Below are 15,276 nucleotides of genomic sequence, written 5' to 3'. Positions count from 1 at the left end.
CAGCTACCGGGGGCAGACGCCAAAACTAATAACAAATGTAAATTCTTTCTGTGCTCATGAGTAAAAGAAATGAAAAGAAATATATATTGATAATATAAGTCATAGACGTACACAGCCAGTGCCAATTTGAATGAAACACTAAAAATAAGTAAAATACTGACATTTTGACCATCTTGGAAGTGGTCCTCATCTAGGTGACAAACTGCTGGATTCGATTTGTTTTCCCCCACAAAATGGGTGGGCTGACAGAAGATAAAACAACCGCTCTTCAGCCAAAGGTTATATGTGTTTGAACAATGAGTAAAAGATGTAAAAAAGATTACATTAATAGATGGTTTCTTAAAAGCACATTGGAAGCCAATATAATGATTCTGGTGATAGTCTTCCCCTGTATGCCACTTGTTTCAGTTGTCAGGTGAACACCAGTGTCACACTCTACGGCGCCATTGAACATTTTGAAGTGAAAATTGCTATGGAGCTGTACGGTAGAGTAATGCTTGTGCTACTCTGACAGGAGATTAGTAGGCAATAACGAATCAGCAGCTTGTACCCAGGGGTAATATTTGGTTCTCTCATGGCTGCATGTTAATAGCATTGATTCTGGGATGTGTTGCTGATGAATGGCTAACAAACGCTGTTTGCTGCTCTGGGATCACTGGCAGGTAGGCCATCAGTATTTTGTAGCCATCCTCTCTGTTCATGCTGTTAGGGCATTTTAATTATTTCAGTAGCCTCCCTTATTTTTCGCTGCTGAGCAAGCACACTTATTTCTTGAAAATTAATAGTTTAGCCACTGACCTGGTGGTGTTCAGCCACAGTTGATTTGTTGTGTTGGTCCAGCCACATGTGGCGTTCATTGATGAGTGCTAACCAGTCTGCTGGTTTCACCAATGTAGAATTTGTCACATTTGCATTGAAGTTCATAGATGCCTGCAGTGTGGAAAGCATCCTTCATGAGAAGAATCCTTCCTGGGCAACACATCTCAGATCTTGCGGCCTAAGCAACACAGGGCCTTGCCTGACATGGTGTTCTTTTGTGGTGGATGGTGGTGCAACTCCGCAGGCAGACATCTGTTGGTGTGTCTTGGTTTCCTGTACACTTGGTGTCCTAATTTTGCTGCTAGACGTTCTGTACATTGCTAGGTCCAGAAAAGGGTTTGCTCCATTATTTTCTATTTCTACCATAAACTGTATGTTTTTATCTGAGCCAGTGAGATGCTGATGAGAAATCTACATATTTTTTGGTATCATTGAGGAGCACACAAATCATATGTAATATTTTAATAGTAAAATAAATTATAAATGTCACCCATTTTAGAGCCTGTGATCTGATGATGGTCATCTGGACTGAAACCAGTTACCAAAATTTAAAATACATAATTTATTACAGTCTGGATTGCTTTCTATTATTAAGCATAGTTCTGCTTCCCAGTAAGGCTACATGATAAATTTATTGTCCACGTACCTCAGCCAACAGGGTGGACGCAGCGGCCCGAAACAGACAGCTGTAAGTTCCACACTGCTATGCCCACTTCGTTAGCTGAAGTATGTGGATGACGAGTCCGTCATATGGCCACATGAGGAAGCAGAACTATGCAGATTTCATCAGCACCTCAATAGCTTGCATAAAAACGAACATTTCACATTAGCAGTAGAAAATAACAAAGCAATTGCTTTTCTGGATGTAGAAGTGCACTGGACATGTAGCAGCAAATTAGGACATGAAGCGAAGCGTTCAAGAAACTGACTACACTCACTGAATGCTGTGCTACATACATCAACAGTTCGAGCTCAGTGGATTAGCGATGCTAACAACCTCCAATACGAACTGAATGAGTCTGCACAACATTCCATGTGAATGGAAAGAGCAACAGAAACATACAAGCTGTGAGGTATGTTGAAGATAAAATAGTCAGAGGAACAGCACCCCCTCTCCCTGCTGCTCACTTACCTATATGAGACTGTGTAGGCTAGGTGCTGCATCACAGAGGAATTAAACCAATATTTCACAGAATATCTACACAGCTTTTATACTATTTATGATACTTTCACCTTTTACATGCCCTCACTTTTTGGCAGGATACAAATCAAGAGGTTCAGGGTTCATTCTAAGAAGGTTTTAGTATATTTTTCCTGTCATAATTTTTTTCAACTCAGGCAGTGACTTATTAATGTAAAAAATGCCAGGTCAGTCGCACTGTGGTGTGGAGTTCACATTGAACTGTAGGTCCCTCCTATAACTAACCGGTTAAGTCAGCTCACCTGTCAGATGAAGGCAATGGCACACCACTTCTAATAGGACTAAGGCTAGTAAGCACTGTGGTGTTCAAACTAACCTTTACTTAACTTTAGTAGCATACTTTTTGTTGTTATACTGATTTAAATGGTATAATGTCTGCTTAATTCTCCTACAGTGATACGGAATTGAACTGTGTCGGAGTGCTGTTGACCATACCGTTGTGTGTCTGGAACCCTAATAACAACTCATCCTGAACACTAGATAAGGACACGCAGCTTACCAGGAATTTATTCGTGTATAGCATAAATCATGATTCGAGTGAAATTAACTATTATTACTAACAATAAATATTATTATAGAGCAGAGGTACTGGCAGTTGAGTGTGAGAATTCCAATGTCTTTGATAGGGCAATCACCTTTTTCACATAATATTTTTTCATACTGCTGATTTTTGATGAATACAAATATCTCTCTCTACCGTAATTGGCAAATAGATGATTTTTCCCTGTTTAACTGCAAAAGATACAATATTAAGTTATTAGAATTTAAAAAAAGAAAATTTAGGAAGCACAATCAGTTAATATGATTTTTAAATATTATTTTGTTGTTGCAGGAATATTGCCACTTCTAAGTTCCAGCCAACATATGCCAGGCAAGCATTCCCATGCTTTGATGAGCCAGGCTTTAAGGCGAGGTTTTCTGTACGAATTGTACGTCCTACTGAGGGCTACCATGCTCTCTCCAACATGAATGTTGAGGTGAGTATTACCTGTTATATCTTCACAAATCAGTAAATAATTTCATCAGGAGATTTAAATCTACAGAAATGCTTTCAGCCTTCTTGCTATGATTGCTGTAACTGTCATCAATGATTTACTTTAGCACATTTGCAGTCCAAAGGATTGCTTCATTTTATTGATGTTTTCCACTTGTACTATCACAATTTCTATTAGAACCTTGAGCCTATGGTAGGTGTCAGGTTTTAAGCTTCTGACAACTTACAAAAATAACAACAAACCATTTACAATCTTTGTTTGTACCACGATCGTACCGCAAAAGACAAAATATGTGAAAAAGTCTAGCAGACTGTGAAATGAAATTTTTGAGAGGAATGGCTGGATACACCAAATTAAATCACAAATAGAACTCAACCTGCATTATACTCGGAATCACCAAAACAATTGGAGAAAACATCTACAACAAATGAGCTCATAGAGGGCCCCAAAATTCATGCTGTACTACCACCCCAATGGTGTAAGATCACTAGGTCAACCAAGGGATAGATAGCATGAGAACTTCTCGATAAGATGTCAACAGAATGAGAGGCCTAATACTTGGAAGGAAGAAGAAGACAACAATGTGGGCTGTCAGTCTATGTCTGCATCAATTCCCATTTAGGAGTAGAAAAAGTAGGCAACTAATACTTTTATGAGAATGTATTCGTGGATGATATTTAATGTAAAACTGAACTGATTGTAAATATTAATTTGATGTAAATTTCTACTGATTACTTTTTGAAGTATTAAGTGTGAGTACAGATCTGAAAATTTTTCAGAGATACAAATGATAAATATTCAATAGTAGAAAAAAACTGCACATCATAAAGTCTAGTGCATAGTTCTTTTTACAAACAAAATACTCAAACAAACTTAAAACTCAGAATCCTCAAATACTAATATATATCAAAAAACACCCAGCAGTGATACTACCCAAGATGTCACATAATTTTGTTCTGCACAAATGTCTGCTAACAAATCAGCTTCATTGTTTGCATATGACTTTTGCTGATTCTGACGTAAGAAGCCCAGAATTAAAGATAAAATAAATAAATAATACTCTCTCTGCACTTTCTCTTTGACTTTCCAATTTATGATTTTCAAGCAGTAAAAGTAGGAAGTCATTCAACAGACATGGTATTTGTATCCATATTCTCCAACCTTTGCAGTGAAACTATACCTTTTTGGAGTAGAAGCCGTAGAACCAATTTCAAATTTTTCTCTTTTATTTTTGTATTTCTATGGGAGCCAATACTAGCATTTCAGTAATACATGTACAAATTATGCACAATTGTTGATTTATACAATAATTTAAACTGTGATTACATGAAATATTTTTAAAGAGTTATTCAAACTGCAGTCTGTTCTAGCACTACTATGCAATTGCTGTATGTTGTTGCAGAGTGAACTGAATGATTCTCCAGATACTGGTTTCACAACAGTCCAGTTTGCAGAGTCAGTTCCCATGGTAACATACCTTGCTTGCTTCATTGTGAGTGACTTCCAGCGTCTAGCCCCTGTGCCTATACTGAATGCAGATGGCACTACATTTCCATTTAGTGTCTACTCAAGTCCTGCCCAAGTCAGCAAGACAGCATTTGCACTGGAAGATGGGGTTGCAATTACAAAATACTATATCAGCTACTTTGGCATTGGCTACCCTCTGCCAAAGCTTGGTGAGAACTTACTTCACATATCTAAACGCTAAATATAATAGTATTTGTTCACTATTACCGTTTACTGATGAAAATGATTGAAAATTATGTTAAGAATATCTGTCACTTTGTGATCCATGTCCGTGTTCAATCTTCACTACTTTTTCTCCCATATCTTATCAAAACATTGAAAAATGTAGTTTTAATTAATTTGTTCCTTTTTTCCTATATGATACTTAATATTGCTGTTATCTGTTACACATGAATTCCCACAAAACAAAGGCAAGCCTAATAGTTTACCAGTGTTTGGAGTGATAACACACAATGGAATGATTACTTTCTGTATTTTTTAATACTTACAAGTTTTTACCCTGCTCATATATTGAAGGTATGAGGGTGAGTCAATTATTATCTGCAATTTAGATATATTTTTGTTTATTTTGGTAGTACTGTTTTTATGTTCAAGATGCATGGTTTATTTATTTGTTGTTATATCTTTGCAGTTTTCAAGCTGCTAGGTTAGGTTCATTATCACTGCCGTGCTGTTAATCGTGGCTGTTCCGCTGTCTATTTTCACCAAAGAAGAACAACGTTCAGTGATCAGTTTATTGTGCTCGGAAGGTGTATCGGGCTGAAATTCATCGTAGACTTTCGGTACAGTATGGGAATAGTGTTTTGCCACAATGAAGTCTCTACGAATGGATTAAAAAATACCAAAATGGTTGCACAAGTGTTACGCATGGTGAAGAAGCCAGACAACCGTTTACTGCCACAAATGAGGAAACCATTGAGTGTTCACGTGAAATGATTCTCTTACACAGATGATTAACTATTGATGAAGTGGCACATTATCTACAAGTTAGTCACGGTTCTGCCTACGAAATCATCCACAACAGGCTTGAGTTTCATAAAGTTTGTGCAAGATGGGTCCCAAAACAACTCACACAATTACATAAACAAATGCGATTGGACATCTGCAAAAAACATTTGGTTAGGTTAGGTTAGTGTTGTTTTAACGTCCCGTCGACAACGAGGTCATTAGAGACGGAGCGCAAGCTCGGGTTAGGGAAGGATGGGGAAGGAAATCGGCCGTGCCCTTTCAAAGGAACCATCCCGGCATTTGCCTGAAACGATTTAGGGAAATCACGGAAAACCTAAATCAGGTTGGCTGGAGACGGGATTGAACCGTCGTCCTCCCGAATGCGAGTCCAGTGAAAAAACATTTGGATCACTATAGTAATGTAGGGGACAACTTCTTAGACAGGATCATTACTGGTGATGAAACATGGATCCATCATTACAAGCTGGAGAGTAAATCGCAGAGTATGGAATGGAAACATCCAAATTCGTGCGTGCAAGAACAAGTTCAAGACCCAACCGTCCACAGGAAAACTGATTCTTACGGTTTTTTGGGACGCACAAGGTCCAGTACTGGAACATTACGGGGAAAGGGGCACAACAAGAAACAGTGTATGCTACAGTGAGATGCTTACTGCCTGGCTAAAGCATGCAATTCGTAGCAAATGCTGAGGATTGCTGTAAAAGGTATTGCGTTGTTGCACGACAGTGCCCTTCGCATACAGTTGAAACGCTCCAGAAACTCAGATTTGAAGGACATGGATCATCCTCCATATAGTCCTGATCTTTCCCCATTCTGACTATCACTTGTTTGGTCCACTCAAACAGGCATTAAGGGGCCGTTGATTTGCCTTGTACGAAGCAGTGAAAGAAGCAGTGCATTCCTGGCTTGCAGCTCAACCGAGAACCTTCTTTTATGAGGGCGTCAGGAAGCTTGTACAATGATGAACCAAGTGCGTTGAAACACAAGGAGACTATGTCGAAAAATGATGTTCTTGTAAGTTTCCTATTTGATTGCAATAAAATTTTATAACTACTTTGCAGATAATAATTGACTCACCCTTATATATGACACTTTTTTTTATTCACCCTTCTGTAAGCTTGTACATCCAGTCAATATGGTCATGAATATTGGCAAAAATAACTTTAATATTTGGAATTGACACATTGTACAAAACATAGTTAAATATAGTGTGGAAAGTTCCAGTAGAACGTAAGTAATTTAGGCATAAACGAGACCACTCATTGAATAGCAGAGGTGTTGAATCATTGACATGCACAAAGAAAAGAATGAAGATGTGCTAACTTGCAGACAAATTACACACACACACACACACACACACACACACACACACACACACACACACACACACACACACCTGTGCACATGTGAGTATCTGTATGAAAAACAGCAAGTTTTCATCTCTTTTTTGCATGTGCTGGTCAGTGAGTCAGTACTTCTGCTATTGCTTTCTTGAATGAAAGTACAATCACTCATACAAATTAATCAGTAATTTATATTGTGTTTCAAACATTTTTCAAAATTGTAAAATGTGTAAAAAGCATTTCTTCTCAATCAAGTATTATATGTACAGATTGCTTTAGACTACATTTGGGTATCTGTGTGGTTATGTGTGTGAATGTGTGTACTCTTATTAGAAAAAAGAGCAAGATCTCGAAAACTGTTGTTAACTGTTTTCTATTACATGTTTCTGTGTGCCATGCACCAGTGCACTATAGTGGTTGCCTTTCCCCTATTCTATATATTTTTTCCATCCAAGAATTTCCATTATTGTTATACTGTTTAAAATGAGGCCTATAAGATATTTTTGTTATGAAAATTTCAGACATATACCTATGCCCTACTTCTATCAGATAATTTCTTTTTCTCATAGCCTCAGTAGAATTATCCCACAAAAAAGTGCTGTATCTTAGATGACAATGAAAAAAATATAGTAGGCACTAAGCAACAGTCGCCCAGAAACACACATGTATAGTTCAGTCAACAGATAATTAACAAATGCCAGATTTTTACACACATATTCTGTATGACTGTTCCAAGTCAATTACAAATCCTGATATATCGAGGAGTTTAATGAATACACATTGATTGTTAGCAATGGATAAACTGAAAATAATGTTCACAATCATTTCCCAATTAATAGAAATTTTATTACCTTTAAACCAAGTATTTGATAATTTAAGGCACTCTGTTTAGTAGTTTCTATTTTTTTCACACCTCTTCTGGAATTATTAACATTATCATCTGCATAAGGTACAGATTTACATGACATGTTACTGGACAGGTCATTTACAAATATGCTAACAGAAAAATATATAGAGGGAAACATTCCACGTAGGAAATATATATCTAAAAACAAAGATGATGTGACTTACCAAATGAAAGTGCTGGCAGGTCGACAGACACACAAACATACACACAAAATTCAAGCTTTCGCAACAAACTGTTGCCTCATCAGGAAAGAGGGAAGGAGAGGGAAAGACGAAAGGATGTGGGTTTTAACGGAAAGGGTAAGGAGTCATTCCAATCCCGGGAGCGGAAAGACTTACCTTAGGGGGAAAAAAGGACGGGTATACACTCGCACACAGACACATATCTATCCACACATATACAGACACAAGCAGACATATTTAAAGACAAAGAGTTTGGGCAGAGATGTCAGTCAAGGCGGAAGTGCAGAGGCAAAGATGTTGTTGAATGACAGGTGAGGTATGAGTGGCGGCAACTTGAAATTAGCGGAGATTGAGGCCTGGTGGATAACGGCAAGAGAGGATATATTGAAGAGCAAGTTCCCATCTCCGGAGTTCGGATAGGTTGGTGTTAGTGGGAAGTATCCAGATAACCCGGACGGTGTAACACTGTGCCAAGATGTGCTGGCCGTGCACCAAGGCATGTTTAGCCACAGGGTGATCCTCATTACCAACAAACACTGTCTGCCTGTGTCCATTCATGCGAATGGACAGTTTGTTGCTGGTCATTCCCACATAGAATGCGTCACAGTGTAGGCAGGTCAGTTGGTAGATCACATGGGTGCTTTCACACGTGGCTCTGCCTTTGATCGTGTACACCTTCTGGGTTACAGGACTGGAGTAGGTGGTGGTGGGAGGGTGCATGGGACAGGTTTTACACTGGGGGCGGTTACAAGGGTAGGAGCCAGAGGGTAGGGAAGGTGGTTTGGGGATTTCATAGGGATGAACTAAGAGGTTACGAGGGTTAGGTGGACGGCGGAAAGACACTTTTGGTGGAGTGGGGAGGATTTCATGAAGGATGGATCTCATTTCTGGGCAGGATTTGAGGAAGTCGTATCCCTGCTGGAGAGCCACATTCAGAATCTGATCCAGTCCCGGAAAGTATCCTGTCACAAGTGGGGCAGTTTTGTGGTTCTTCTGTGGGAGGTTCTGGGTTTGAGAGGATGAGGAAGTGGCTCTGGTTATTTGCTTCTGTACCAGGTCGGTAGGGTAGTTGCGGGATGCGAAAGCTGTTGTCAGGTTGTTGGTGTAATGCTTCAGGGATTCCGGACTGGAGCAGATTCGTTTGCCACGAAGACCTAGGCTGTAGGGAAGGGACCGTTTGATGTGGAATGGGTGGCAGCTGTCGTAATGGAGGTACTGTTGCTTGTTGGTGGGTTTGATGTGGACGGACGTGTGAAGCTGGCCATTGGGCAGGTGGAGGTCAACATCAAGGAAAGTGGCATGGGATTTGGAGTAGGACGAGGTGAATCTGATGGAACCAAAGGAGTTGAGGTTGGAGAGGAAATTCTGGAGTTCTTCTTCACTGTGAGTCCAGATCATGAAAATGTCATCAATAAATCTGTACCAAACTTTGGGTTGGCAGGCCTGGGTAACCAAGAAGGCTTCCTCTAAGCGACCCATGAATAGGTTGGCGTACGAAGGGGCCATCCAGGTACCCATGGCTGTTCCCTTTAATTGTTGGTATGTCTGGCCTTCAAAAGTGAAGAAGTTGTGGGTCAGGATGAAGCTGGCTAAGGTAATGAGGAAAGAGGTTTTAGGTAGGGTGGCAGGTGATCGGCGTGAAAGGAAGTGCTCCATCGCAGCGAGGCCCTGGACGTGCGGGATATTTGTGTATAATTAAGTGGCATCAATGGTTACAAGGATGGTTTCTGGGGGTAACGGATTGGGTAAGGATTCCAGGCGTTCGAGAAAGTGGTTGGTGTCTTTGATGAAGGATGGGAGACTGCACGTAATGGGTTGAAGGTGTTGATCTACGTAGGCAGAGATACGTTCTGTGGGGGCTTGGTAACCAGCTACAATGGGACGGACAGGATGATTGGGTTTGTGAATTTTAGGAAGAAGGTAGGGGTGCGGGGTGTCGGTGCGGTCAGGAGGTTGATGGAGTCAGGTGAAAGGTTTTGTAGGGGAGCTAAGGTTCTGAGGATTCCCTGAAGCTCCGCCTGGACATCAGGAATGGGATTACCTTGGCAAACTTTGTATGTGGTGTTGTCTGAAAGCTGACGCAGTCCCTCAGCCACATACTCCCGACGATCAAGTACCACGGTCATGGCACAGTGTTACACCGTCCGGGTTATCTGGATACTTCCCACTAACACCAACCTATCCGAACTCCGGAGATGGGAACTTGCTCTTCAATATATCCTCTCTTCCCGTTATCCACCAGGCCTCAATCTCCGCTAATTTCAAGTTGCCGCCACTCATACCTCACCTGTCACTCAACAACATCTTTGCCTCTGCACTTCTGCCTCGACTGACATCTCTGCCCAAACTCTTTGTCTTTAAATATGTCTGCTTGTGTCTGTATATGTGTGGATGGATATGTGTGTGTGTGCGAGTGTATACCCGTCCTTTTTTCCCCCTAAGGTAAGTCTTTCCGCTCCCGGGATTGAAATGACTCCTTACCCTCTCCGTTAAAACCCACATCCTTTCGTCTTTCCCTCTCCTTCCCTCTTTCCTGATGAGGCAACAGTTTGTTGCGAAAGCTTGATTTTTGTGTGTATGTATGTGTCTGTTTGTGTTTCTATTGACCTGCCAGCGCTTTCGTATGGTAAATCACATCATCTTTGTTTTATATATATATATATATATATATATATATATACGTCGTCTTTCTGCTGTAAGCGTGTGCTGTAGACAACATGGTTTATATACAGGGTGTTTCAAAAATGACCGGTATATTTGAAACGGCAATAAAAACTAAACGAGCAGCGATAGAAATACACCGTTTGTTGCAATATGCTTGGGACAACAGTACATTTTCAGGCAGACAAACTTTCGAAATTACAGTAGTTACAATTTTCAACAACAGATGGCGCTGCAAGTGATGTGAAAGATATAGAAGACAATGCAGTCTGTGGGTGCGCCATTCTGTACGTCGTCTTTCTGCTGTAAGCGTGTGCTGTTCACAACGTGCAAGTGTGCTGTAGACAACATGGTTTATTCCTTAGAACAGAGGATTTTTCTGGTGTTGGAATTCCACCGCCTAGAACACAGTGTTGTTGCAACAAGATGAAGTTTTCAACGGAGGTTTAATGTAACCAAAGGACCGAAAAGCGATACAATAAAGGATCTGTTTGAAAAATTTCAACGGACTGGGAACGTGGCGGATGAAAGTGCTGGAAAGGTAGGGCGACCGCGTACGGCAACCACAGAGGGCAACGCGCAGCTAGTGCAGCAGGTGATCCAACAGCGGCCTCGGGTTTCCGTTCGCCGTGTTGCAGCTGCGGTCCAAATGACGCCAACGTCCACATATCGTGTCATGCGCCAGAGTTTACACCTCTATCCATACAACATTCAAATGCGGCAACCCCTCAGCGCCGCTACCATTGCTGCACGAGAGACATTCGCTAACGATATAGTGCACAGGATTGATGACGGCGATATGCATGTGGGCAGCATTTGGTTTACTGACGAAGCTTATTTTTACCTGGATGGCTTTGTCAATAAACAGAACTGGCGCCTATGGGGAACCGAAAAGCCCCATGTTGCAGTCCCATCGTCCCTGCATCCTCAAAAAGTACTGGTATGGGCCGCCATTTCTTCCAAAGGAATCATTGGCCCATTTTTCAGATCCGAAACGATTACTGCATCATGCTATCTGGACATTCTTCGTGAATTTGTGGCGGTACAAACTGCCTTAGATGACACTGCGAACACCTCGTGGTTTATGCAAGATGGTGCCCGGCCACATCGCACGGCCGACGTCTTTAATTTCCTGAATGAATATTTCGATGATCGTGTGATTGCTTTGGGCTATCCGAAACATACAGGAGGCGGTGTGGATTGGCCTCCCTATTCGCCAGACATGAGCCCTTGTGACTTCTTTCTGTGGGGACACTTGAAAGACCAGGTGTACCGCCAGGATCCAGAAACAATTGAACAGCTGAAGCAGTACATCTCATCTGCATGTGAAGCCATTCCGCCAGACACGTTGTCAAAGGTTTCGGGTAATTTCATTCAGAGACTACGCCATATTATTGCTACGCATGGTGGATATGTGGAAAATATCGTACTATAGAGTTTCCCAGACCGCAGCGCCATCTGTTGTTGAAAATTGTAACTACTGTGTCTGCTTGTGTCTGTGTATGTGCGGATGAGTGTGTGTGTGTGTGTGTGTGTGTGTGTGTGTGTGTGTGTTTGTGTGTGTGTGTGTGTGTATGTGTACGAGTGTACACCCCTTTTTTCCCCCTAGGGTAAGTCTTTCCGCTCCCGGGATTGGAATGACTCCTTACCCTCTCCCTTAAAACCCACATCCTTTTGTCTTTCCCTCTCCTTCCCTCTTTCCTGATGAGGCAACAGTTTGTTGCAAAAGCTTGAATTTCATGTGTATGTTTGTGTTTGTTTGTGTGTCTCTCGACCTGCCAGCACTTTCGTTTGGTAAGTCACATCATCTGTGTTTTTAGATATATTTTTCCCACGTGGAATGTTTCCCTCTATTATACATATATATATATTTAAAAACAAAGATGATGTGACTTACCATACGAAAGCGCTGGCAGGTCTATAGAAACACAAACAGACACATACATACACACAAAATTCTAGCTTTCGCAACCAATGGTTGCTTCGTCAGGAAAGAGGGAAGGAGAGGGAAAGATGAAAGGATGTGGGTTTTAAGGGAGAGGGTAAGGAGTCATTCCAATCCCGGGAGCAGAAAGACTTACCTTAGGGGGAAAAAAGGACGGGTATACACTCGTGCACACACACACATATCCATCCGCACATACACAGACACAAGCAGACATTTGTAAAGGCAAAGAGTTTGGGCAGAGATGTCAGTCGAGGCGGAAGTACAGAGGCAAAGATGTTGTTGAAAGACAGGTGAGGTATGAGTGGCGGCAACTAGAAATTAGTGGAGGTTGAGGCCTGGCGGATAACGAGAAGAGAGGATATACTGAGGGGCAAGTTCCCATCTCTGGAATTCTGGCAGGTTGGTGTTAGTGGGAAGTATCCAGCTAACCCGGACGGTGTAACACTGTGCCAAGATGTGCTGGCCGTGCACCAAGGCATGTTTAGCCACATGGTGATCCTCATTACCAACAAACACTGTCTGCCTGTGTCCATTCATGCGAATGTACAGTTTGTTGCTGGTCATTCCCACATAGAAAGCTTCACAGTGTAGGCAGGTCAGTTGGTAAATCACGTGGGTGCTTTCACACGTGGCTCTGCCTTTGATCGTGTACACCTTCCGGGTTACAGGACTGGAGCAGGTGGTGGTGGGAGGGTGCATGGGACAGGTTTTACACCGTGGGCGGTTACAAGGGTAGGAGCCAGAGGGTAGGGAAGGTGGTTTGGGGATTTCATAGGGATGAACTAAGAGGTTACGAAGGTTAGGTGGATGGCGGAAAGACACTCTTGGTGGAGTGGGGAGGATTTCATGAAGGATGGATCTCATTTCAGGGCAGGATTTGAGGAAGTCGTATCCCTGCTGGAGAGCTACATTCAGAGTCTGACCCAGTCCCGGAAAGTATCCTGTCACAAGTGGGGCACTTATGGGGTTCTTCTGTGGGAGGTTCTGGGTTTGAAGGGATGAGGAAGTGGCTCTGGTTATTTGCTTCTGTACCAGGTCGGGAGGGTAGTTGCGGGATGCGAAAGCTGTTTTCAGGTTGTTGGTGTAATGGTTCAGGGTTTCTGGACTGGAGCAGATTCGTTTGCCACGAAGACCTAGGCTGTAAGGAAGGGACCGTTTGATGTGGAATGGGTGGCAGCTGTCATAATGGAGGTACTGTTGCTTGTTGGTGGGTTTGATGTGGATGGACGTGTGAAGATAGATGGAGGTCAACATCAAGGAAAGTGGCATGGGATTTGGAGTAGGACGAGGTGAATCTGATGGAACCAAAGGAGTTGAGGTTGGAGAGGAAATTCTGGAGTTCTTCTTCACTGTGAGTCCAGATCATGAAGATGTCATCAATAAATCTGTACCAAACTTTGGGTTGGCAGGCTTGGGTAACCTAGAAGGCTTCCTCTAAGCGACCCATGGATAGATTGGTGTACGAGGGGGCCATCCTGGTACCCATGGCTGTTCCCTTTAATTGTTGGTATGTCTGGCCTTCGAAAGTGAAGTAGTTGTGGGTCAGGATGAAGCCGGCTAAGGTAATACGGAAAGAGGTTTTAGGTAGGGTGGCAGGTGATCGGCGTGAAAGGAAGTGCTCCATCGCAGCAAGGCCCTGGACGTGCGGAATATTTGTGTATAATTAAGTGGCATCAATGGTTACAAGGATGGTTTCTGGGGGTAACGGATTGGGTAAGGATTCCAGGCGTTCGAGAAAGTGGTTGGTGTCTTTGATGAAGGATGGGAGACTGCATGTAATGGGTTGAAGGAGTCGATCTAAGTAGGCAGAGATACGTTCTGTGGGGGCTTGGTAACCAGCTACAATGGGGCGGCCGGGATGATTGGGTTTGTGAATTTTAGGAAGAAGGTAGGGGTGCGGGGTTTCGGTGGGGTCAGGAGGTTGATGGAGTCAGGTGAAAGGTTTTGTAGGGGGCCTAAGGTTCTGAGGATTCCTTGAAGCTCTGCCTGGACATCAGGAATGGGATTACCTTGGCAAACTTTGTATGTAGTGTTGTCTGAAAGCTGCCGCAGTCCCTCAGCCACATACTCCCGATGATCAAGTACCACGGTCGTGGAACCCTTGTCCGCCGGAAGAATGACGATGGATCGGTCAGCCTTCAGATCACGGATAGCCTGGGCTTCAGCAGTGGTGATGTTGGGAGTAGGATTAAGGTTTTTTAAGAAGGATTGAGATGCAAGGCTGGAAGTCAGAAATTCCTGGAAGGTTTGGAGAGGGTGATTTTGAGGAAGAGGAGGTGGGTCCCTCTGTGATGGAGGATGGAACTGTTCCAGGCAGGGTTCAATTTGGATAGTGTCTTGGGGAGTTGGATCATTAGGAGTAGGATTAGGATCATTTTTCTTCGTGGCAAAGTGATATTTCCAGCAGAGAGTATGAGTGTAGGACAGTAAATCTTTGACGATGGCTGTTTGGTTGAATCTGGGAGTGGGGCTGAAGGTGAGGCCTTTGGTTAGGACAGAGGTTTCGGATTGGGAGAGAGGTTTGGAGGAAAGGTTAACTACTGAATTAGGGTGTTGTGGTTCCAGATTGTGTTGATTGGAATTTTGAGGTTTTGGAGGGAGTGGAGCTGGAAGTGGGAGATTGAGTAGATGGGAGAGACTGGGTTTGTGTGCAATGAGAGGAGGTTGAGGTTTGCTGGAAAGGTTGTGAAGGGTGAGTGAGTTGCCTTTCCGGAGGTAGGAAAC

At 42.6% G+C, this 15,276-nt stretch overlaps 1 protein-coding gene across 2 annotated transcripts in view; it reads left to right on the top strand.

The window, feature by feature from the left end:
* The window catches only part of LOC126458109 (glutamyl aminopeptidase-like), a 292,746-nt gene that overhangs the window by 203,709 nt on the left and 73,761 nt on the right, over positions 1 to 15,276 (top strand). For both annotated transcript variants that reach the window (XM_050094939.1, XM_050094938.1), the window contains exons 3-4: positions 2,853 to 2,997; positions 4,418 to 4,691. In XM_050094939.1, the coding sequence (XP_049950896.1) occupies positions 2,853 to 2,997; positions 4,418 to 4,691 (419 nt within the window). The remainder of the gene's footprint in view (positions 1 to 2,852; positions 2,998 to 4,417; positions 4,692 to 15,276) is intronic.

Source organism: Schistocerca serialis, chromosome 2 (genome assembly GCF_023864345.2).
Source record: "Schistocerca serialis cubense isolate TAMUIC-IGC-003099 chromosome 2, iqSchSeri2.2, whole genome shotgun sequence".
Classification (NCBI taxonomy): domain Eukaryota; kingdom Metazoa; phylum Arthropoda; class Insecta; order Orthoptera; family Acrididae; genus Schistocerca; species Schistocerca serialis.
The sequence above is the reverse complement of the archived record's forward strand: the minus strand, read 5'-3'. Positions and strand labels throughout refer to the sequence as shown.